General features: G+C 37.4%; 2 protein-coding genes across 8 annotated transcripts in view; both read right to left on the bottom strand.

Moving 5' to 3' along the window:
• The window catches only part of LOC139149221 (CUB domain-containing protein 2-like), a 28573-nt gene extending 14653 nt beyond the window's left edge, over positions 1 to 13920 (bottom strand). For both annotated transcript variants that reach the window (XM_070720816.1, XM_070720817.1), the window contains exons 1-5: positions 13781 to 13920; positions 10738 to 10938; positions 9778 to 9926; positions 8277 to 8633; positions 287 to 628 (exon numbers count right to left, since the gene is read on the bottom strand). In XM_070720816.1, the coding sequence (XP_070576917.1) occupies positions 287 to 628; positions 8277 to 8633; positions 9778 to 9926; positions 10738 to 10879 (990 nt within the window). In that variant the 5' untranslated portion in view covers positions 10880 to 10938; positions 13781 to 13920. The remainder of the gene's footprint in view (positions 1 to 286; positions 629 to 8276; positions 8634 to 9777; positions 9927 to 10737; positions 10939 to 13780) is intronic.
• A 1603-nt stretch (positions 13921 to 15523) lies between these two features.
• LOC139149220 (CUB domain-containing protein 2-like) overlaps positions 15524 to 26221 on the bottom strand; it is a 31569-nt gene continuing 20871 nt past the window's right edge. For 3 of the 6 annotated variants that reach the window (XM_070720813.1, XM_070720812.1, XM_070720814.1), the window contains exon 11: positions 15524 to 20544. In XM_070720813.1, the coding sequence (XP_070576914.1) occupies positions 20528 to 20544 (17 nt within the window). In that variant the 3' untranslated portion in view covers positions 15524 to 20527. The remainder of the gene's footprint in view (positions 20545 to 26221) is intronic. The other 3 variants (XM_070720811.1, XM_070720810.1, XM_070720815.1) reach the window with 1 other exon arrangement.

Here is a 26221-nt window from a genome sequence, read left to right as displayed (position 1 = left end):
ACAATTCTTGACCAACTTGATGTAATGGCGACATGAATAAACAAAGATCTGGCAGCTATTTCAACTTTTAATTTGTATTTTCCAAAGTGTTCAAACATTAGCATTTTGCCCTGCGCAGACAATAGAAGACTTGTGCAGACAACAGAAGACATACAGCGTATAGCTGTGAAAATCCTTTCGGGTACGTCATATTTGTTCCCTCCTTATGGCATATACTTCATAGGATATGTGTGAATATTAAGACAATTCGGTGGCATGCCAATCGAAAGTAGAAAAACATACTCACTTGTACAGTATATCCATCAGAAACAGAGATGTTGTAATAGCAATTGTCGATGTCAAAGAAATTTTTCCTGAAGTCGGGATAGAGGGGTGAAATGATGTATCCCTCATTGATGTTGGATGAGTAAGTACCTCCACACGTGTCTCGGCTGTACTTTGCATAAAATCCTGACCCTAAAGTCTGTGAAGTATAGCTACCCGACTGAAACCTCACAAGCATCGCGTGGTTGTCAGACATATAGTAACTGCCGTATCCATTTCCCAAATAATGATTGATACTGACAGTAAATCCGTCATAGATATCCAACGTGTCACGGTGTTCCAAGTCAATTAATTGAAACTGCAACTGCAATGTAAATATTAAATATTCATTCGTGATGGTAATTTTTCAGGAAGGGAAACAAGCAAATAATAGCAAAATGTCATAAGAATAAACTCACCGAAAGAACATAGTAAGGAACGCAATTCATTAGTACGAAGGAATATTTGAGTAGGTGATAGTGGCAGGATGGTGACTAGACATTGAAAAAAAATTGCAAAATCATTATGAACTGAAAATGCTCATGGTAATCTTTTGTGAAAGAGAAATGTTTGACCAAAAATAAGAAATTTTGGCTGTTTAAAGTAATATACTCAAATTTTGCCTTCATTTTAACATCTCTATATGGGATTATACCGAAAAAGTAAAAACCTCATTTCAAAACTATCAGACGATTAAATCGGTTACAGAGAAAATGACTTATTGTTGGGTAACAAAAATTGTCATTAAACGGGTGCCGCACTCGGTCGTCTACAGTAATGAGTGGACACAGATTAGCGTGTAGCGAGAACTTGCCCATTTGTTTCGGCATTAAACTAATTGCTTTTGTGGCAAGAACTAAAAGGAAGGACAGCGAAGGACAAAGAAGGTCGTACTGAAAAAGCTTATATAAGTGGTAAAACATTGTATTTTCTGTACGTAATTAGGCGAAGGACAACATTTACAGCGCAGGATAAGATGTAGAGCAGATTATCACACTATTCTGTTTCGAAAATATTTTCATTTACAACATTCTGCCCTAATAACAGTGTCCTTCGCACTACTGTTCCATGAAAATACTGTCCTTCATCTTAATCTGTACTGAAAATAATGTCCTTCACCCTTTCCTCTTAACTTCTTCTCAGTAAAAATGGTCAATCACTGTACACTGTAATGAAACTACTGTCCTTAAGGTAGTATGCGCCTCGAAAGTAATAGATTTAAACTTTCGCTCAAATTTTCTTCAAGGAATCTTTGAACAATTCACTTTCAAAATCAAGAATAAAAATCTGGGGTCATCGTGCAAATTATGATACTAGAGAGAAAAATTACCCAAGATTTACCGATATTTGCAATTCAAAATGGCCGCCATCCCTGTAATAAGTCTTTGGAAAAAATTACAGCCCTAGTGCTGCTAACTTTTGATGGTTTTTTCATTATTTTTATTTTGTCAATCAATTGCAACTTCTTATTCTACTCCCCAAAGAATGTTAAAACACCCACTATTTAGCTTGTCAACTTAGCGTCTATATGTGTAAAATGCATGGTTATTGTTTACATTTGAATTCTAGTCCGGACCAGAAGTCAGTTTTCAACAATAACAATGCAGTTTACAACCATAGGGACTGAGTTGACAAGCTGGATACTGTGTATATCAACATTCTTTGGGGAGAAGAACAAGGAATTATGGTTCACATTCAAAATAAAAAATGGTGAAATTATCATCAAAAGTTAGCAGCACTGGGGCTTTAAATTTTTGATTATAAAAAAAGTGAGATGGTTGAAGTTTTTCTTACTTAAAGAGCTTCAAAGTGAACCCAAGTGGTAGATCAGAAGAGAATTAAAAAAGTTTCATATAAAAAGTTTCATAGTCCAAATATCTGTCCCTGAGGCTCATTCTACCTTAATAACGTTGTACTTGGCCCTATTTGGAGTGAAAATGCTTTCCTTCTGCATATTCTGCAATAATGACGTTGTCCCCCGCCCCATTTGCGGTGGAAATATGGCCTGCACCCCATTGTGAGTGGCAGTGCTGGACTTTAACCCACTTTATACCGATTACTCAGTCCATCGCTCATCTGACTATTTACTGAATTTCTATGATCGGGCTGTATATCAATACTGAGTTCACCGATTATGACGAGGCCCATGTAATTATCGATCATACTTAGGTCGATTGATGATGTATAAGCAAGACGTTATCGTTCTCCTTTTTGGCCCATTCGCATATTTAAAGATAGATTAAAAACTAACTTAAAATGTACAAAAACTATAGCATTTGGTTTATCCTATCTTACATATGTTCATTATGATAAAAACATTGTCGGCGATGCGAATAATTAATCGCATTTCTCGAAAATGTAGTTAGGTGTCAGTCCCGCCCACAAAACGCAATTTGAAATGCCCGCCAACGTCCTTACTTCCGAGTTCTGGGGTTAGTGACGTCATTTGAGTCAAACACAAGTGACGTGCTTGCTATTCACTGCGGCAGTCTAGCAGATTGTATCATCTTTCCTTATATGTAAATAGCTGTTGAGCTATTTGTTAGCTATATATAAATAGAAACGATGGTCTATTGTGTTGCATTTAATTGCAATAACGGTAAAGGGCCAGGAGCAAGCTTTTTTAGCTTCCCTACAGAGCCTCGATGCAGAAAAAAATGGATTGAAGCAGTCCGGAGAAAATATCGGTAGCCGATGATACTCACGGCTTTGTTCGGTGCACTTTGAAGACTCGGCATTTGTCGTTTCTCCGAGCATCATAGCATCAATTGGATTACAAAATAGTCATTATGCCTTAAGCCGGATGCTTTTCCAACACTTTATTATTACCACAATACTGATCAGGAACATTTGAAGGCTCCTCCTCAGGCAAGTTCTCCAGCTAGATCGGAAAGGTGTACGATATTGAACGACCGCGCACGAAGGTTCATGCAGAAACGTCGGTGAGAGGTAATCATAAGCAGACCCCTCCCATGTTTTCCCTTTCCTTATCTATTACTTTTGACTGTGACACTGGCATTCCATTTTATATCATTGGCATGTTCAATTTAGTCATAATTTTAAAGCAAAATTGAAATGTAGCCGAAAAAATCAGGTTTTAGTCGTGTTTAATAGCTTTTAAAACTGCAAGTTGTTTGTATACAGTAAAGTGGATTGTACGGAAACACAGTCCCTCCTGTGACAGAAATACTAATTGTATTTTTCATATTTACAGTAGTCTAGGCCATTTATGTTTGAAAACACAAAGTGATGAACATTTTAATAAATATAGAGCCCTACAATCCTGCAAAATTAGGCTCGTTTTGCATCGCCGGCACTTCAATGTCGCAGCGCTCCATGCTGCGATTTAGAACACTGACGCAAAACAGTGGCGGAATGTCAATCAATTAATCTTTTATTACTCAACACACACTAACAGAGAGTGTGGTATGGTACATTTCAGATAAAAGAAGAACTGTGTGACATGAATGCGTCAATTTGTGAGAACGCGTGCATGTACTGTGTGTAGGACGCGTGAACAAGTACAGTTTTGTGTGAGTGTCAGAGGTAAGATGTAGAATCTTAAAGCCCCAATAGCTGCCAATGTATAATTAGCGAACTAAAAATATCCTGAGTTTCCAAGATTTTTCTTCGAATAAAACCCATTAAAGATTTAAAAAGTATATAACACTGTCATAACTGTCGATATTGGCATGTAAATTCAAATGTTATAACATCATTTTAGATTTCCCGCCTTTTTCAAAAAACCATCACATTACAGGGGAAATAAAGAAGATTACAACAGTAAAATGTTGGCCATCGTGTGGCATCATGCTTGTTTCTGGTATGATCACGCTGTGTATATGCAGCGAATACTGTTTTTTGTACTTTTCCATGGGGGCACCATTTAATGAGTGCGGCACCCTTTATTATTTGGCCTGTTAAAACGTGTATGCATGGTCCAAATCAGCGAGCAGTGATACTTCTATAAACGTCCTACAGTTCGCACATTTACACGAACCAACTTTGGTTTGAAAATAAAATCATGAAAATCATGCGTAAAATTCGCAGCTATTGGGGCTTTAACATTATTAAACGGGTGATCTCTTTTTGGAGAATGTCGTGGCCCTGAAAAGGGCTGTTTGGTTTTTGTCTATCTGATTATCGGATCTATAATGTTTCAGTATCAGGCCATGGCTGGCGAAGTATCTCCAACATCCCGTGGATGACATGTCCTAGTTCAGGAGTCAAAAAGCTCCTGCGTCCGCGAATGCAGTCTCCTTGGCCTCCGCGACCGGGAACGGGATTGGAATACTTCGGAAATGTCGATCATCAGCCGGCGTCGTCGGCAGTAAGGATTTTCCAGCATTACCAGGATTACCTCGATTGCTTCAAAGCGCTCGTATGGGTGAGCTACGACACCGGTATCGTACCCTCCATGTGACACCATAGTAAATGGTATTCTGATAGTGTACGCATGTGACATGTGTACGCAGGGCTCGAAATTAACTTTTTCCCCTGGTAGTCCCATTGGCCTACCATTTTCTGAAGTTGGTAGCCCAGTGACAAAGTCTGGTAGCCCATGCTTGAATGAAGAATTTCTTTTTGTAAAGCAAAGGATGCTTTATTTATATCTAGACAATGAAAAATTTATTTTGCATGATTCTATCCAGGAAGTGAATTTTCTAGTCATTTGACATCAATACCTGCAGATCATAGCCTTACGAGAGCGGTATAGCATGTTTAGTGGATAACGGTGATGCCTCAAAGTTTGACGACCAATTCACACATACGCAGAGCTTACACGCAGATTTTGATGTTCGCCCAGACAACAAATTTTCGCTCGGCACGTGTAAACATAACATGGCTAAAGATAGATTGGCTACGAATTTCAGGATGACAACTTGGTACTGTCATTCTCCTAATACTTTCGTGGCAATGTTGGCTAAGCTTATATTTCTCCATCATAGTACACTATCTGGGATGATCTGGTACACTGCGGAAAGCGTAATTCGTGGATGCCCGACAGCTTTTTCTTTGCAGCTTGAATAATTTTGTGTTTAATTGTGATTAAATAACTATGGAAATGAATTTCATTGGCCATCATTTCCCGAGCCTGTCAACAAAGTACATCAGTTCAGATAACGATATTTTATTGAAAGTTTGTCGTAACAATTTCGACTGCACTGTCGCTTAATTTGCACAACAAAGTCATAGTTTGGCCTTTCTGTGTCCAGCTGGGTTGACTGTATGAGTGTCGCTCATCTCACAGCGATCAACATCATTGCCCATTAAGTAATTTCATGTCTCGGGATTTGGTAGTCCATGTTGGCTACCATTCCATGGGTTTTGGTAGCACCAGGGAAAAGTTGGTAGTCTGTGGACGTGGGACTACCGCTTATTTCGAGCCCTGGTACGGAGTCTTTTACAGGGTTGTGCACTTTCTATTTTTAAGCCTGGTCTTTCATATTGTTGAACTAATAGAAAAGAATGAAATATTGTGAGTTTTAGACAAGAATACTGTTGTACTCTGGCTAAGTCTTCAAGGTCTGAATCACAGGTGTCCGGAGTTACCGGTGTACATGCATAGAGAGAATGGGAAGGTTTGACACGATTTTGCCCGCCGGACCGTGAATCCAAACAAATAAGGAGTTTAGAGTCAAATAAAAGGTCTACCCCGATAGCGAAATACCTCTTGCCTTTAACGCTCAAGTTTCAAGTGGGCAAACCATCCTTTAGTCTCAATATCAGCCCAAAACTCTCTGGTTATCCCGGTCATCAGGCTGTTACGTACAGAAGCACCGCGGTTCTCATTAGCATTCCAGATGACCCCGTGACCCACAACCGCTAAATTTAAATCCGCCATCAAACGGGCTACAGATACTGATGTACAACGTCCAGCTTTGCGTTTTGAACAAACCCAAGTCGTGGATCCTTATATCATTAGCTTGTAAGTATTTTAGAAAATATTTTAGCGAAGGTCACGAGTTCAAATATAACATCAATTAATCCACACTGAACAATGGGTAATTTGCCCAACTCAAAATGTCTGACGTACGTAAGACCCTGATAATGTACTTGACCAGCAGTTTGGGGCCAAAAGTGGGACTTAATAACGATGAACGCGTCTCAGAGTTGGACATTAAACATCAAAGGTATTTATATATCGAAGGACGGTAGTTTTTTGACTGCATGCGTTAATATACGTGGATTTTTATCGTCTACAGGATTCCGGAGGGCAAAATCGTGTCAAACCTTCCCATTCTCTCTATGCATGTACACCGGCAACTCCGGACACCTGTGGTCTGAATAGTCTGCACGTGCACCGTTCTCGCTGACACTGAGCGACATTTTGTTTGACTCATATGACGTCACTAGACGCCCTCTGATGGCGAATTTGAGAAATCGACAACAAAACTGATTTTGGGTCAGTCTTGCAGATCGAGCTTTTGGCGAAACGAAAAGGTGTTTTTTTGCTCACGTGTTAACACGTGAGCATATGTCGCAGCGATGTCTGTCTGTCTGTCTGTCTGTCTGTCTGTCTGTCTGTCTGTCTGTCTGTGTGCTCGATATCTCAAAAATGGCACATCAGATCAGAATCAAATCTGGTACATTAATTAAGTTTGCAAATGGCAAAAATTAATTAGTTTTTGGCGGGTGTGGCTTCCTTACTTCTTGCTCATTGCATAATTAATGATTTTAGAAAAAATGGATATACATTGAGAATGACTGAACACAATCTGATTTGCTACAAATGTTGATCACACCAAGATGTATCAGCCATGAAAGATATTAAAGGCTGACATGAAAGATAATTGCTACTATGCATATTTAATGAACTTTCCTAATTAGGGCTATATATCTGAATTGGCTAGATTAAATTGACGACTCTTGGTATGTATATTAAAGATACTATGATATTAACATTATTGAAAGTCATTAAGCATTTTTACTGCAGCCAATTCCTAATATGCAAATTAAATGAACTTTCCTAATTAGGGATATATATCTGAATTGATTAGACCAAACTTGATGAAACTTGCTACATATATTGAAGATACTATGATACAATATTCTTGAAAGTCATTAAGCATTTTTAATTCATCCAACTCCCAATTTGCATATTAAATAAACATTTGAAATAAGGGATTTTTATTTGAATTGACTCGACAAAAATAAATGAAACTTGCTATGTACTAAGCCAATTCCTTATTTGCATATTTAATGAACTTTCTTACTGCACATTTAGCATTTGGACACCTTGAGGTCAGAAACACCTTTAAGGTGTTAACGCACGGCCAAGAAATTCCTCCTGAAACATATATATCACCATAGATAATCATCTGACTAACCATTGACAGTACTGTCTATGAAGTAAAAAATGCAAGGAGTCCTTTGTGATCGAAAATGAGCGCATAGGGAGCAATTTTCTGAATGCTCCATCCACGTGACAAAACTCATGCTATAGGGGCTAGTGGTCAGGACGCAATGCTACATACACTCATGATATAGCGAAAGTGGTTATTACTTGATAAGCGTGGTTTTAAATGAAATCACGTATTTGTTTATTTCAAAGGAAGCAGTTTTATGTATTATTTTACGTGCTCGTAAGAAGACAGCTTACACTGAACGAGTTACACTTCATTCAATTCTGTCAGCTCCAGTCTTGCAATACCGAATCGGAGTTTTCCTGCCTGTTTCAGAAAGTCACAAGTAACATAGTTTCCAATTTGTGTATAATCGGCATTGAAAAAATTCGAAAGTCTGGATCCCAAAACTTTATTCAACTAACTCGTCGTGAAGAGTATTACAGAGAAGATTGGAATTATTTATCAAGAAAAAATAATGCTAGAATCGCAGCTATTGGAATTTTAAGTCCATGTCTGAAGAGAAATCATCGCAATAAACCATGGCTTGTTTGCTATAGTGATTTCCCGCTCCAGTTTTGTCATAACTCGATTCCTACAAATAATACCAAGCTACTGTAAACTTACCATAACACGAGTATCTTCCGGGACAATTATGAAGTAGTAACAATCTACATTACGGGGATATGATTCAGGATAATATGGTGAGGCAATGGTCCCTGTTATTGCTGTGAAGATGCCACCGCAATCTGATGTTGATTGCACAGTTTTATACTCTGCGTAAAACCTATGACCGCTTGAAAATAACGTGGATCGAGTGGATAGAAATTGGACAGTCAAGCTACTGCCAGATGAACGAATAATTGGAAGCTGGTCGATTGATACATCAACAAATGGACCAATTACTGTGCTTTTCGATGTGTCATTACCATCATACACCACTACCTCATCAGTGTTTGACAAGGAGAATTCGACAAATTTGAGCTGAAATATAAATCGAAAAAGCATCAATGACACCCTATTCCCATGGAAATAGAAACGTAGTTGTCTGTTGCATGTATAAAGAATATTTTCGCTGAGGTCTGTCGATTTCAACATAATTCTCTTCGACCAAACTTAATATTAGACGTACACCCAGAATCAAAAAGGCTCAATCAAATATGATGTAATTTCTGAAAATTTTGGGCTGTTGTTTGGGCTTTATCCTAACAACAAAAATAAACTGAAAAGGGTCCACCTCATGTTTTGAATTAAGCAGTCCATTATTTTGACAGTTTTCCTGATTTAGTTGACTCACATGTTATCTGATCAATTTAATCCGATACCATAAAACTTTAATCGAAACAGGTATATTTCTACCAAATTCCTATGACCAGTAGTTTATGAGTTTGCAATTGTTGACAATTGTTCATATTTATTTTGTTCATTTCAGAATCAGTCATTTATCAAATATTGATTTGAACAAACATGCAGCTAACTGCCACAGAGAACATCTCTACGTACTTAAGTTTTAAACTCATATAATTTAATGTAGAGTGTCTGACAACTGTTAGAATTTATTGTGCTCTTTTTTAGGATTACCTTGTCATCTTGGTAGCCAGGCACTTTAAATTTGCATCAAAAAGGAAATACATCTTCCAAATTTCAAAGCCATGAGAGCCAGCAGATTTTGAGTATTTTAAGTTTTGGCAATTTCACATTTTCATCGCTCATTTGCATATCGGTAATTCAAACAGCCTGCATCTAAACAAGATTGTCTCTATATGCTGTTACAAATGTATTAAGCAAAGAGAATGTACTAGTCTTTCTTAGTTTAGAATTTTAAACATTTCTGGGATAACATCATTCATTTGAACATAGTACCCTAATCGACTTGATATGAACAAACAAAAGTCAAGCTGTCACTCTAAAAATTAATTTACATTCTTCATTATAAGGTCACAAGACAATTTGTCTATTACATTATCCGTTGATCGTCATTGTGAAAATGAAGTATGCCATTTGTGTTCAACGGTATCAGGAAGATTTGAGAAAATAACAGACCAACCTTTGGGTTCACTTGATCAAGCATGCTTTTAGTTTTACTTTATCAACCATGCTAGTATTGAGGTATTAATCAACCCCATACCTGTATGCGACTATCTGGCAATCCATTCCCATGAATGAAGTAAGTGCAGTTCAGATTGCTTGGGTAGTCGTCAGGATAATATGGAGAAGTGAAAATACCTGAAGAGGTGTTGAAAGTTCTTCCACAGGCACGTTTGCTGCCACGACGCACTACAATACACAGCAGGACAGAAACCATCCATTAATTCCGTTGCAAACAATGATTAAACAAAACACATTCCTGTCTCATCAGCGATTTGTTATTATTCACAAGAAAAGAGATAACATTATTGATAATGTACAACACACTGTATCTGTTGCCCTTCATATTTGCCTCACTTTTCTGAGTGCTGCTTATGTAAATACAATGCATGTTATTACTTTCATTTATAAGTAAAAATAAACATAAAATCAAACGTCCTTGGCTGGAAAGCTGATAGAGCTGCTTTTTTTGTGAGGAACAAATTACGACCTTGTCATCGAAACAATTGAAAAACATGCTAATAACATGAATTGAGATTAACTTCTTTATTTACAGTGACACGATTACTCCTCATGTGGTCAATCTCTGGTAATTATAAGGGTCGTGAGCTATTTTGAGATTAAATGCACTTAGAGTTTATCGTACTTGAGTAGAGTATAAAACTTAATTTCCAAGAGTCATGAGTGTAAAGTATGTACAGCGTATGAATTTTACTGTCAGCCTTGCATCACTTATAGGTGTAACCACATGCTGTACAATCAGTTTCCAAATGGTATGATTAAAAAGAACATCGACCAACAACATTGCATTAATTGTTGTTCTAATCATTGTTTTTGAGCTTGGATGAAAACTGAAAGTTATGCTTATGTTATGCAAATCCTCAAGAACAAACAGAAATCACGAATAGCCTACTGCAATAATCCAATTATCAACATCATACCTTCTTGTGACTTCTTTATTAAATTCCTGTAACGTAAATGCTGATACTACATCTCTTACCTCTGTGATTTCGACTTTCTTCCAATAAATCGCTTTGCATGCCACCATTCTTGGCAGAAAATGCATGATGCATAATGTTTGTTAAGAAAACACACAGCAGTGCTAACAGAGCAGTCCTGTTAACCATCATCTTTGTGCCCATGCCATTAAATCCCTTGAAGATGTTGTTTAACTTTACTGCCCTGAGGTAGACAGTATTTCCTGAAATTACAGTTCAAAGGACGGGTCAATCGAGACACTGAGTCACATCAGTAAGGCTGTGTTCAAAGAAAAAATGGTGAGAGGGGCTGGAGGAATCGCGATAGAATTTTTTTTCAGACCCCCTCAATACCCTCAAAAATGTTCATGTCCCCCCCCCAAATTACCATATAGCCACACATTTATTAGGAATGCACGTACAGTAAAAATAAACAATCATGTATTGTGTAGTTCTGCATGCAGATGTTCAACACTACCTCTTATCAGCAGGTTGTAGAGTCACATACCTAGGGCAAGTTCTTAAATTGATTCATTTTTAAATGCAACAGTGGACTTTTTGGATTTTTCAGTCTAGGAGGCGAGTTTATCCAACTCTGGCCAGGTCAATGGCACCAGCTGAAAAGCACACAAAATGACAATCACGAGAGAGTATGAAAATTGTGTATTCCTGGCTACATTTTACCAAGTTGTGAAAAATGAACACAGTGACCTACCGATATTTGTTTCAAAAGTACAAGACATATACAACTTAGATGCTACTTATAAATGTTTTACAAAATTGACAATCCTGGAAGGTTAAAATATTCCATCAAATTAATGTTTTAATCTCAGAAATTTTGAGTACAATAATGGCAACTTTGATAAAAAATAAATGATTCCATTTAGTCACAAATTTCCCATTTAGAGTCTTTCCTGTTCAAAGTTTTATTTTTGTGTTATTGTACGATGAGATGTGAAAATTTCATTCAATGCATGAACTTGAAATGAATGGTTTTATATATTGATTTTAAGTGATTTTAGAAAAACTGGCTTTTCATCGTACATTTGTATAAGATCAAGTATTGTGACCCCCATCTTTTTTCTCTAGTATTTGATTGTTCTCATATGCCAGCATTCAAAAATCCATGGTAACTGTTAGTCCCCCAGTCTTCTATGTGTTGCTCTTAGGCTGGATCTTGTGTACAAGTAGTGTATGTTTCACTGTCAATTGAGTGTCCTATGACCGAAACTCTTCTCAAACTACATCAGAGTCAGAGCTACATGTATCACTGTCACTGCCTTGCCAGTATGTAGTAGCAGGGCAGTAGTTGTATTAACTTTTTATTTTGACATCATTTTCTTCAGTTTATACAATTGCGTTCTTGTTCTACTCCCTACAGCATGTTTAGCTGCCCAGTATTCAGCTTGCCAACACAGCTTACGTGTACCGAGCCTTTGTATCATTCAATTATCACCAATATTTAGACAAACGGGCTTTGTTGACAAACTGAATATTGTGTTTTTCAGCATGCTGTAGAGAGACACCAAGAAACTGTGTTTGATACATTGCATAGAAATATTGAAAAAATTATTATCAACAGCTGTAGCTCCTGCCCAATTACAAGGCCGACTTGTTTAAGGAAACTTTAATGGCATTCATACATTTTTAGATTTTTTCGAGATTAAAGACATAAAATGCGACAAAACGGTTCTAGATTTTGTTTAGTTATTACTAACATTAGACACATAGGACGACATCAAAATGTTGGGAGTCAAAATATTTTCAGGTTCCCCCCCCCCCTATAGGCAGAGCAAAACTTTCAAGTCCCCCCCCCGACTACCCTAAAAATTTTCGAATCCCCCCCTGAGTTTCTCCAGCCCCCCTCACCATTTTTTTGAATGCAGTCTAATGCATACTTTTGTTGAGAGACTGTGATGTGTCGACGGTGTCTGTGAAGGGGAGTGCGTGTGTGGTGCTTGAGCTGAGTTTACATTAGCTCTGCGTAAGATGGTGTTCCCGGCGATTTACGGCCTCCCGCTGAGGGGCTGTACAACGCCGTGAACACACACCAGGGCTAAGTTTACATGAGATTACAATGAAGCATTAGTAATATGCAGCGTTACTGTTTCAAAACTGCTGGCTATAGGCCTAATTCTTAACTGAGGTCAACTGGGGTCACACCCTTAACGCAAGAAGAATGAACCCGGCTCACCTTGGGTCAAGAAAAATATAGCGAACGCCCTCTACCACGCCAAAGTTTATTCTACATGTAAATGTAATACGTCAAAATGTGATCTTCAAAACGGCGAAACCTCTAAACAATCATTTTCCTTTTGATTTCACATCTTTTTACGATTTTTACAGTCTGAAATAATTTCTACCCTCCTACACTTATTATATGTTATAGTATAGGCAAAACTCGAAAACTTTAAGTTTTAAAGTCTGTTGAAGGTTGCACGGCCAGTGTTTACATATTCAAACACATTTATATTCAATAAACGTACACATAGAAATTCTGAAGGTCGGTTTACGATGTTAAATAAAAGAATGGAAGGTGCAAGCACATGCTCCCATCGTGTGTCCAGTAAATCACTCTCTTCTTTGATTAGAGCGATGCTTGGCCGCTTAGCCGAACTCTGTCTTTGCCAACTCGGCTCGGGACTGAAAAAAATTACAGGGAAGGCCGATGACACCATAATCGCCGTGTCTTGCCTTCTTATAAGTTGCGCAAAAACGGTGGCCACTCTCATGCGTGCGTGAAATTTCGCGATCCTTCAAAAAAAATTGCGCGAAAATTAGCGACCAACCCCACGACTTACGCTTATTTGTATGACGGAGAGACTACAAACTAGTTTGCGATGCAACAAGTTGGTTCCACACGCCAATATGGAAGGCTTTTGTTTATATAGCAGTATGAACGTAAATACGATAGTAGAGTATAGAAGATACAAATGAGGTGAAGGTGAATATGGCTGACAAGAAACATTACTGTACAGTGCAGTTAGCTGACAGTTTGACAAACAGGCAACATTAACAGATAGGATAGGCGATGCAAATGTGGGATATTTCGCTACATAAGCTTACCTTTCACTCTTGTATATCGAGGTGCATGAATATGCGTGAAGTTAGCCTGCAACGATGACCTTAACGTGACCTTCAGCTTACGCCAGCGACCAGACAGGTACAGGTATCACGTGTGATTGCGTTGTGGCCCTGGGTTGTGGCGTACCGATCGAAAGTGATGATCACTTGTTCTACGCATGCGCTTATCAAAATACATTTTGTACACCTAAGGCCAGTACGAAGTATATGGCCACTTTAAGATCGGGGCCATGGCTGTTTTGGCTTGCACGAAATTCATTTTAAAAAGTCTTACTTAATATAATCCCTTGCACGAAATTCATTTTAAAAAGTCTTACTTAATATAACCCTAAACGCCCTCCCCGAGAAGTCCCGTTCATCAAGTGTATTTCCTGGAGACACGTAAACGATTGGAAAACATGATGCTTTGTCATTCGCAATAAAACACGCTCAGTTTATAACAATAAAGTCGTAGTGTGTTCACAAAAGAGGAAGGTTGTTTGGAGTTTGATGCGAATAAGGAACGTTAATTTTGCATTTTGTACTGGGGACCCCAGAGGCAGTTAAATCCAAACAAGTGACTTTCAGTCCTATGTACCGCGCACATACATGGCCTGGGACATCGGAGGAATTTCTTATTTCATCGGAAACTCCGAAATTTCGAGTAACCCCCTGCCAACCATGATCGAATTTTAGGAGCCCCCGTCTCTAATTCAGAAATTTTGACTGACCCCCTAACCTAGAAAAGTTAAATACCAGTCCATGTATTTGTAAAATTTACAAAATACAGCAATAGTAAAGACCTTTCAAATCTTGATGTACCGTGCTAGAATATCATCGGTTATCTCATGACGGTTGAAGAAGGTGAAACTGCATCAAAGTGAAATTCAAAGTAAAGACAAAGTACAGATATAAAAGCTCAGATATAAAAGCTCACGCTATAACCAGTACCCAACCAAATAGTGTATTGTTCGATAGGTATCTTGACAGGGTTTTCACTAGGATAAGTGACTGAGCAGAATTTGAAAGTACAGGGTGACATTTTTGTGTCTTTTCTCCAGCTGTCAGCTTCTAATGAAAAGCCTGAATTTGCTATGGTTTAATGTCGAAATGGTTATTGAACTGAAGTCAATTAAAATGTACGTTTCTGTGATAATAAAGGATGAATTCAGAACAGTTCAGTTTTGTCCTAGATCCTGAGCAAAAGAAATGAGTAAAAGACGTGTGCAATGGTGCAGTCTTGTAAAATCTGAGAGGTATTTTCAATTTGTCTTTTATACTAGGTTAGAACACCCCAAAGGGGGGAGCATGAGAGAGGGTGTCCCCCTCTTGCATCGAAAAGTTTGAGAAATTGATGCGTGCAATGGTGAAATCTGAGAGGTGTTTCAATTTATTTCGCCCAAAACACCAAGTAACCCCCTCTTCCTCTCCACATTTTGAGCACCCCCTTGAAGTTTCAAATTTTTTGAGTGACCCCCTCACATTTCTCCGACCCCCAGGCCAATGGCTCCCTTATGTGACCCCTGGTAAATCATGAAGTAATAATTTTACGATATCTGATCGTCTGCATGCTTGTAGTTTTCCTCAAACTGCCTGTTTAAAAAGCGTGCAAACTATAAAGCGTGATATTGACATTTTGTTCGCCATCAAAAGGTAATGCAGTGTGATAGATGAAAAAAACGAGCGGAAGAAAGGCTTGGAAATGACATCAGAGCTCAAAAACAATAAATTTACTTACAAACAGTATGTGGAGGAATATTTTTATTACAAGTTGAGTAATCTAAATCATTATACATCTAACATGGAGAACAATGATATATTGTGTGCACTTAAAACGCAGTAGTGAAGTCTGTTCCGTAACGTTTAGCGTACGCCACTGTAGAGTCTAACGTGTAGAAGATTTTTCAGCTGCTTCTGCGAGTTCACTGTTGAACAGCGTCAAAGGACCCAATGGACGATTGGATAACAAAGATAGCCTTCCATACTTGCTGTAAGTCGAAAGTGAAATTGCTGACATTGCAAAAAAACGATCAATAACCTACCCATTTGACGGCCAAGTCACAAATTTAAGATTAATGATAATGAGGTTATTACGAAAATACCGCGAACGGACCGTCGGACAATGGCGTCGCACATCGCCTTCCGTTTCGCACAGGAAGATACGCTGCGCGTCCTCATGCATCTTTGCGGTATTTTTTAAATAATCTTATAATATACAGAACAACACAAGAAATGTAGAACGGAAAAACAACCATTGTGATTAACAAACTCTAGAGAATTATGATAGTTACATTCAAACTGTTAGTCTCTATCTGACACCAACACTTTCTACTTCTGAACTTCTGCTTCGAGGTAGGGGAGGGGATTTTGATCGGAGTGAATGAACTTTGTTTGTTGGATTCGTGCGACAATCTGAGAGTGTCTCATACTTGTTGAGCCTAGCAAACACCTATTGATTACCTCTGGACTGAGGTGACACAACATTTCTGGCCTGTTTTCCACATAATGCACATTTTATATGCTATAGCTAAAAGTACAATAATAACAAAAACTACAATTGCAGCACATCCTGTGATTATGGTAATATCTCGTCCTACAAGATGGAGAGATAGAAACCATGTAAAGGACTGATGAGTACTCTTTGGTGAAGGCCATATGGTATTGAAAGAGATCAAACTATTGCTTTCTCTCAGTACTGTATTTGTACATATGTATGGGATTACCAGTCTGAGAGTGAAGATACAAGTATCTTCCATTTTCCAATTGTAACAGTTTTTATGATTGACAAAGGAGGTCCACGTGCTTATTGTCAGTAAGTTACAATCCAGATAGTATACAATTATGAGATCCCTAATAGCACATCACTATTTTGATGTGCATGCTTTGATTTGTTAGTTGTTCATTATATAGATATTAATATACTAGGATTGGAAGTCAGTGGAACTACTACCTAATATCCAAGCTTTAAAGCCACAACCTGACAATTTCGAATTGGCTGCTTGTAGCATTACTTGTGCACTAGATATCATGAGATCTGCATGCGTATGGCAGACTGCTATTGTGAAAAAAGTTTCAGCTTTTATGAGTATACGTACCTGGATTGAGACATTCAGTTTCATTGGGATCGAAGGGTCCTAAATTCAATGAATACGACGACCACACGAATCAAGAATTACAAGAACAGCATGAACAGTTTGAATTATACATGTTACAAAGGTCCCACAACATGTAACATGCGACATGTAAACAAATTAAGGCAGACATATAGCTCACAAAGAATAAACTTACTAACAACAGCTACATGATTTACTTAGGAACCATTTATAATTAATTCTGATTCACGTTAAACGTAATTTCTTCAGTTGGGGGTTTAATTCGCATACGGACTTTCGTATTATGAGGTTATTACGAAAATACCGCAAAGGATGCTAGGCTAATTATTCTTCTATCTTGTCTGTAAACTGTTGGCACATTTTCTTGTTAGTGTTGCCATGATTGTAGATTACAATAACAGTACTCAGGTGTTCTGGCAAACATCTCCGTAAAGTTGTGGTTTTATAACTTATCATTTAATTTTGATTGGATATGTTTTACAAAAAAAGGCCATAACAGATTGGCAAAATCTGTTATAACCAGTAAAATGGTGCTCTAAGGAACTTTACAAGTCTGGCCTTAACCTCTTTCACCCCGTTTCCCAGTGTTGAGGCCCAACTTTACTTTAAAAAGCACCAAGATGGGGTAAAAATCCAAGTAATTTTCGACCAAAATTTTTTGTCAATTTTTGTGTGTGCAATCAATACCAACTTAGCCAGCGTTTGATACAAGGTCTCTAAAGTACACAACCTTTCATGAAAAGCAGCATAAGCTTCAACTACTTCGTCAGTACAAATGTATAGAGGTAGAACGCGCCTGGGGAACAGATAGTCACATTCTCAAATTTCTACAATTCTTTTCTGGGGGGACCATTTTAAAGCTCTTGGAGAAAAAACTTTCACAGTCTTAGTTCGGATATCCATAATTTGATTTTTCCCGTCAGATTTAAAACAGGAATGGTGGCCATTTTTAATTTCAAATATTGCAAAATATTGGGTAATTTTTTTCGCATGTTCCAAACTTTGCACTGTAACCCCAAATTGTTATTGTTAATTTTGTAACAGAAAGGTTGAAAGTTTCATTCAGGAGAGTTTGAGCAAAGTTTCAGGCTTTTTGAGGCGCATACTACCTTAAAATACAAATTGAATTCACCGTCACTCTGTTTTATGTTACAATTCATTACCATATTGATCAGAAGTAATCACCAGGATATCAAACATGTATGAATGAGCGATTAAAATTATTTGAATTATGACTTAATCACTTATCTCCTACTTCACAAGAATCAGTTACCCTCACTGCGTCACTGATCAGCCTTAGATTACAGTCATAGTATCCTATATGTCAAGATGTTCAGATGTTGTTTCAAAATTGTACATCTTAGACGTCCTGTCTTGGCTTTTTTGCTACAAGAAAGTCCTGAATATATATAAAATATGACATATTCCTAGGGTCATAACACCAAAGCCCTGACATGTTTTGGGATAGCGCTCCATGTACTGTAACTGTGATGGAAAATAAAACTAAAAATGTTTTTTAATCGTTGAAAATGCTTCAAAAAATCTATTCAAAATGTCACAACAGTTTTCAATGAAACAATAAGTGAATTTAAAGAAGCAAAATTTGTAAGATGAAATTAAACATATTTACACAAACTCATTTTTGTGCTGGACAATCACAACAGTCAATATACTTTGTGTTATCAAATAAGCCATCCAAATGAGACTATATGACAAAACTAATAAGAAAACAATTCATGTTCTGACAAGGAGCTGGCGTGTCATACCAAGTATACCATTCATCATATTTCATGTAAGAGTTTCAGGGATTAAATGGCTGAATTCTAAAGAGAGACACACTTTGCCTTTGTAATAAAACATTATTTTAGACATGCATTGTTGACAACTTCCCAGACCAGTTGGCGCTCAAAGTCCTTGAGGAACCAAACCGTGTGCATGGAGTTGATTTTTTTTGATCCACAGACTGTAGATCGATGAAATTTTATCTGTCCATAAACCCCTATGGAATGTAAAATAACATTATGTTCTCGATCTGAATCTTGATGAATGGCTACCTATCTGGCTGTTACTTGAATGCCTTTCCAGTTGATTCCAAGACTGTCACACTGAAAAAAGAGAGCTAATTCAAAAAGCAGACTTGATAATCTGTAGATTGTACATGTCCGAAATAATTCAAACCAATTCCATAAGGAAGAGTCCCTTTTTGGAGCCGTCACATATTCTTTTGTTCTGACTGTCCCAACAACATTCCAATTTAAAAAAACATGCATGCATGGGCAATCCTGTATTAAAATAGTTCATGCTGACTTTTTTCTGCGACCACATTTTTTGTCCAGGGGCATGTACCCCACCGTTTGATAATCATCAAAGTTGCCCCATTTCCTTTTCCATTAACATTGTACAATACCTCATTATACAAGCATGATTATGACCAGCAACTACTCTGTGTCGTGATGAATTTCATGCATTCACAAAATACCAGTAAATTTCATCATGGTGTTACTACACAAAATTTGGCAAATACTTGCCAAACTTTGAGTGATTACGCCTTGTAATAAAGAAGTACTGGTTGTGCATTGATATGCGTTAGTGTTTTACTCCTAATTTAGTCAAGGCTTTGATGTACCACCCATATACGTGGCGCCTAGCCACCTAGAAAACACTGACAATATTTATTCATGATCTCAATATTTACACCCTAGGAAACAGAAAGACTAATTGAATACGAAGTTTCAGTCAAGTTGCTTTAACATCAGACATTCAAACTACCTGAGTATATCACATAGCTGTGTGAAGGAGTTAATTGTGGTGAAAATTGTTACAATGCAGGCATTGAACCACCCTCTTCTTCAGAGGTGATGCCACGGCAGAGTGGTTTTGATCATTTCCTTCTTTGTTGAGTGAGTTCATATACCGTGGGTTGAAAATTCAAAACTGATAAAAACCCTATTGAATTAAATGAATGAAGTATTGTATACAAGTTATCCTTGATACCAGACTCGTCTAAGTGTATTAGAAACCAGTAGCATTTGTAGTTACTGATACAATAACGTTGTACATTATATTCTCGCCTGTGTTGTTTTCACTACATACACATAGAATGGGTAATTTCAATAAAAATGCTTTTTCGCAGCTTTATGCTTCTTACTCACTCGTAAACAATAATCAAATTTAGCACTTCTGTCTGTTACAACTTAACCTTTATCTAGAACTACAACCAAAACAAAGGGAAAGACAAATATACGCTGTTTTAAAACTTTAACTGAATTCATGTATATAATTTTGTAGCACCAAGCCAATATAATTGCAGGAGGGAAATTATTACCTATCCTAAAATTGGATTGTTTGTTTTATACTATATTGTTGTGAACAAAGTCGAATGATTTAGTGATTTCTAGATGGTATTTGAACTCTCAACCCACGGTACGTACCCACTCACTTGCTGAATAAGTGAAGCCTCTTTACCATGTAATCTATGTACAATAAAAATGTTTCCTATATGAAAGAAAACTTTAAACACGTAGTTCCTTAATTTGTAATGTCTGCTACCGTAACAAATTTGGATACTTCCTTCCTTTTTCTGTTGGATTGCCTTGTGAGGTCCCCTGATCATTCAGTGCCTCTTAATTCAGTAATATTACTGTACACTCCATCCTGCAACAGATAAGAAGTGGGAAACATGGATGAAAAAACAGCCTATTTTAAAATTACACAGCTTATCCTGCATTCACTGAAGCTCCACTGATCATGAAATTATTACAACTCAAACATTTTCCACCATATCATGCACATTACGTGTAACTAAAACTTTCAATTTTAAATATAATCAAAAGCTTCCTTTTGGTAGCAGAGGAACGAAATGAACGAATGTACTTTCTACAGTATCCGCAAACTAAATCTTCGTCAATTTAGGAAATTGCTCATATTAAAGAAATCTGCACCATTTACTTGTACGATACTTACGTAGTTCAGATATAATTAAGCAGATCGTCATAAAGAACCAGCAAACCAAATTCCAAAATTTGTCAAGAATCTCTTCTTTTTCAGAAAACAAAGAAATCAGACAAAATTCAGAATATCCCTTCGAACCATCACATTAAAGTCCAAAAGTAACCAGACAAGGGGTCTCTTCTTATGTATTTGATCAAGAAATACTAAACAGATTAGTGAAAAGTAAATAAAAATAGAAAACTACAAATATCACCACAGGGTAAAAAGTTGACATTAACTCTAATTACAGCGCTGGCTCTCTACATCTAATAATAACTTGATCAGTAGTTCCTGGGTAGATAGTTTTCTTCGTTTTATTTTCCTGCTAATTCCCACAGTTCGGGAAGTAGCATTTTCATCTGAAGAAACTTCCGGTTTCAACCAATGATGGATCTATATACCAACTGTTGACTCTATAAATGCAGCAGTGCATAATGCGCACGTGCAATCCACAGATATACATGCGGTAAATCGGAATGTAAAATACTTCAAAATCTGTTCGAGTAACTTCATATTCAAATGCAAAAATTAAGAACATTAGACAGTGTGAAAGATATGTGTTTATTTAATTGTGAATTTTGAATTGTGCACTGAAAGAAAGTAAAATGGTCCTCCTATTAGGTCTCTAAAAGTCAAACATACGACCAATGAAAGATAGCGGTCTGTGATGTATCTTTACCAGATACATGAGTCTTGGTGGTTAGAACAATTTCTTAAAAGTGTTTGTGTTTAAATACAATTGATTTTTTATTGACGGTAACAACTTTTTCTTTTCAAAATGTTTCAAGATTTTCATGTACGGTTTTTGCTGGCCTTTTCCTTAATAAATGATAAAATATCATAGATTCTACTGCTTCGTACAGTGAATTAATTACAATTAATATAATGAGTTCCATACAGGATATTTCAACACACCTTCAATCTGTTATTATGGATATCAGCCAGTTATCAGCCAGTGCTTTTCTTATTCGTGAAGGAGTATTCTCTATAAACTCCTCACTATCCTTGGTCCTCTATGAATGACAATTTGTTGTTCATTTGAAAACTGCCTAACCGTCTGAGCTTAGGGAGTACATCAAGAAACAACACTAAAGATACATTGCAAAACATTCTTTCACGAGGCAGTCTCAGATTGTTGCCGAACTTCAAAAAGAAAAATTATTCTACTTGATGCTATCACTGAACTTCAATTTGCATTTTGTACTGAGGACCTCTTAGGCAATTTACTGTACACAAATGGCTTTATGTCTCACTCACATACATATGTTGTATTAAATATCCATAACTTTTGTGGTCTATGGCAAATCATGAAGTTATAATGCCACGATTTCTGAGCGTCTGCTTGCCTACATTTCTATCTGTGTCATTTTACTCAGACTGTCTGTTGAAGAAGCATGTAGACTATGGAGCTTGATGTTGCCTCTTTTTTGTCAACAAACATATAATGACGGTGTAAGAAATGGAAAAGACAAGCAGAAGATAAAGTTAGAAATAACTGCAGACTTTAAAAAACAATAAATTTACAGAGGGTATATGGTGAAATACTTTTATTTCATTTTGAGTTATCAAAAATATCAAGAACAACACAAGAAATGTAGAATGGCGAAAAACCTCCATTGTAATAAATGAACTCTTAGACATTTTCTCTACAGTTAGTAACTAAATTTTATCAATCTGAGTTACCTGGACAATGTCATCTGGATACGTATGAGTTAAATTCAATTGCTATATTCAAATTGTTACTCTCTATCTGACACAACAATCTGTGACAAATAGCGGCCAATCTGTTTACCGCAATGAAATTTTAATAAAGAAATTTGAAAATAGATTTTATGTTGATTTTTCTTGTACGCTAAAATCTATTGAATATCAAAATATACTCATATTTCTATTTCCTATTTCTAATATAAGGGTATGATTTCGAAATAAGCATAATGGTAATTCCGGATAGCAAATTGCGGCCAACACGAAGCGTTGTTCACTCACCAGCCCGACGTAAATTGAAAATACGAAATACAGGCTATTTCCTATTTCCAATTTGGTGCATGCATGCGCATTGGCATGCTGCGTCGCTAACACAGACGTCAGAGGCGGTGCGTCGCACGGTAATTGTTACACTGTAACACAGCCCCTCGGAGTGACTGTGACTGTACATTGCATTCCTCGAATCATCAACCCGGAAGTGGATTCGTATTGGGTGCCAGATTTGTTCTTCACCTGATTGTGGTTCTCCAATGGAAATTTGGATACCCAAGCGTATTCTCAAAATCATGGAAAAGCGGGAAGTTTTTGTTCATCATCTAGGCCCGTGAAAACACGTACTTTTTGCAAAGGTTTATCGATGAAAGGATTAGAATAACACTTTGAAATCTGGTAAACAATGTTCTTACACGTACAACCATTTCAGCGCTGAGGTGAAAATGTGACTATTTTAATAAGGGAATCATCATGAACACTTTTTTCCCATAAGTTGTCTTGTTGCCCAAGACTGTAATAGTGGTGGTCAGCTGTCAGACAACAACAAAGATTACACTGATGTGTCAAGACAATGTCATTAGTCATTGACATGGTTGTAACTTTATCTGCAATTATTTCACTGACTCTTAATTAATAAGTACCCTTTTTCTTGTTCATATTTCTCCTATATTTCGCACTGTTATAAGGGTGTCTTTTTTCTTGAAAAATCCAGATCCACGTTAGGAGTGTTTTCAAATTTTGCGTAACAAGCACAGGTACCCAGCTTTTCCAGTGAGTGCCAAGACCGCGTTCCGGGTTTATGAAAGAGCATATATTATTCATTGACTATAGTTCAGCATTTAATACTATATCACCCTTTAAATTGTATGATAAGCTCACCAACTTGAATTTCAATCCCTCAATTTGTAAATGGATTCTCGATTTCTTGTTGAATCGCTCCCAAGTCGTGAAAATTGGCAGTAACTTTCCAAACTCTATCGTTCTAAACACCGGTACACCCCAGGGTTGTAACCTGTCACCGATACTCTATTCTTTGTTTACACATGATTGTGCTGTGAGTTCTGAGGAGAACAATTTCATAGTAAAATTCGCCGATGACACCACCCTTGGCGGTTTTATTGAATCTGATGAATCACCATATAGGAAACAAGTGGACGATACAGTTAAATGGTGTTCCAATAACAACTTGGAACTGAATGTCAAGAAAACAAAGGAAATAATAGTGGACTTTCGTAAAAATCCATCAGAAATTACGCCTCTTACTATAAATGGTACCGAAGTGGAAATAGTTAAATTTTTCAAATTTCTTGGTGTCTCTACTTATCTGCTGACTTGAAATGGGAAACCAATACTGATTTCATAGTTAAGAAAAGCCAGCAACGCTTATTCTTTCTGCGGAGGTTGAAGAGTTTTCGTGTTAGTCAGAACTTGTTGATTAGGTTCTATCGCGGAGTGATTGAGAGTGTCTTGACATTCGCAATCACTGTCTGGTATGGCAATATCACAATGAATGAACGGAAACGACTCAACCGGATCGTCAGTACCGCCAGTAAAATTATTGGTTGTATTCTTCCATCGCTAGACAGTCTTTACGAGGACCGTGTTCTCAAAAAGTCTGTCTCCATTGTCAATGATCAGTACCACCCTGCACACAATTTGTTTCAACTTATGCGTTCTGGTGAACGTTACCGTTCAATCAAGTCAAGTTCTAATCGGTCCCTAAACAGTTTTTTACCCTACAGCGATTCGCATGTTAAATAAATGTAAATCGAGTACTGTGAGCGCTCACACATCTCGTCTCTCATAGTTCCTACACTTGTACTTCTGCAGTCGGCGCTTTTATTCTAACATGTTTATTTTTAATTCTGTTTGTTTTACTTCGTGTATTGCTCTTTTATTCCCTGTTTTTTTTTCTCACTGTCTGTCCTTTTGTTTTCGCAAAACCAAGATGTATTTCATTGTATGTGCAATAGCGTATATATATGACAATAAAATTATTATTATTATTATTATTATTATTATTATTATACGCATATATCGCGTATGCCAAAATGGTCTGCTATGTACGAGTCAATACATATATCAAACCAAACAAATGCCTGGGAGAGATGTTTTCTTCTTGGTACAATTTGTAAAAGCGCCAACCTGTTGCCAGGGCCCGGTTGGGACGGGGCAAAAAAAACTTAGACTATCGACTTAGACTTTTCTTTTCTATTATTGTAATTGTCTCTTACACATACGGGGTTGGGGTGGGGCCCGGGACTGGGGCCGCAAGCGTAGCGCCGAAGGCGCGAGTCAGGAATGCCCCCGGTAGTGTCACTGTCGGGGGAAATGGTAAGCTTATCCATGCGTGGTCCTAAAATTACGGGGAGGGGAGTGTTTTTTATTCCCTATCACGGATCCGTGAAATAGAGAAAAAAGGGGTACATTTCCAAACACCTGGCTTAAGAAAGGTTTGAAATATCCCAGGAAATACCTATCAGACACTCAAACTTCACCAAAAGTTTCATTGTGCGTTTCCTATGCTTTGATCTGGTTTAAAACTGTAATTCGAAATATAATGAATTTTATGAGTTTGACATTCCTGTTCCAAAGTTGACAGTTTCTTTCAGACTCTGATGTGTTAATATATGTGAAAACAATAATTTAGCATTGACCTGACTCTAACATTACGTCTCATTCTCCTGGATTTTGTAAGTAAGGGGGTATTTTTGGTCGTATTTTCTCCCATATTTCTCAGAATAAGGGGGTCGTTTTTGTTAAAAAATCCCAGATTAGGGGTATCTTGAAATTTTGTAGAATGAGCATGGATGCCCATGCTCTCTGAGAGTGTCGCCACAGGGGGAATGCCAGCAAATGCCGAAGACTTGCACCCAGACATCGACCCTTTGACTCAGCCGAATCCAGTGCAACTGCAGCGACGAAATGGCGCAAACGACTGTCGACGGTCTCAAAAAACTTAACGAAACGTTGTTTCGTTTCAAGAATGTCCGATTTTTTGGTCCATTTTTTGTTGTATAGCGGTATTATTACTTTTCGTGCATGCAATGCCTGTACTAAATTTAGTTTGGCGGGCCATTGAGGGGCAAAGATCACGTGCCCTAGACGGTCATTCAAGTTAAAATAGGGGATGACATTTTTGATTTGCTTTCTCTCATTTCGAGCTAATTACGCCAGCACATACAACAAGGGTCAGTGTATCTTGACGTCAAAATCTGTTCTATTCGCGGGACAATTGTGATACATTTTTGTTACAATGTAATCATTATTTAATTACGTCGGACTCCCTCTGCTGACTGGGTTGGCGGCACTACATGTCATTGCGCATGTCTGCACCAAATTGAAAATAGGAAAATAGCCTGCA

Source organism: Ptychodera flava, chromosome 14, assembly GCF_041260155.1.
Source record: "Ptychodera flava strain L36383 chromosome 14, AS_Pfla_20210202, whole genome shotgun sequence".
NCBI classification, from domain to species: Eukaryota; Metazoa; Hemichordata; class Enteropneusta; family Ptychoderidae; genus Ptychodera; species Ptychodera flava.
The sequence above is the reverse complement of the archived record's forward strand: the minus strand, read 5'-3'. Positions and strand labels throughout refer to the sequence as shown.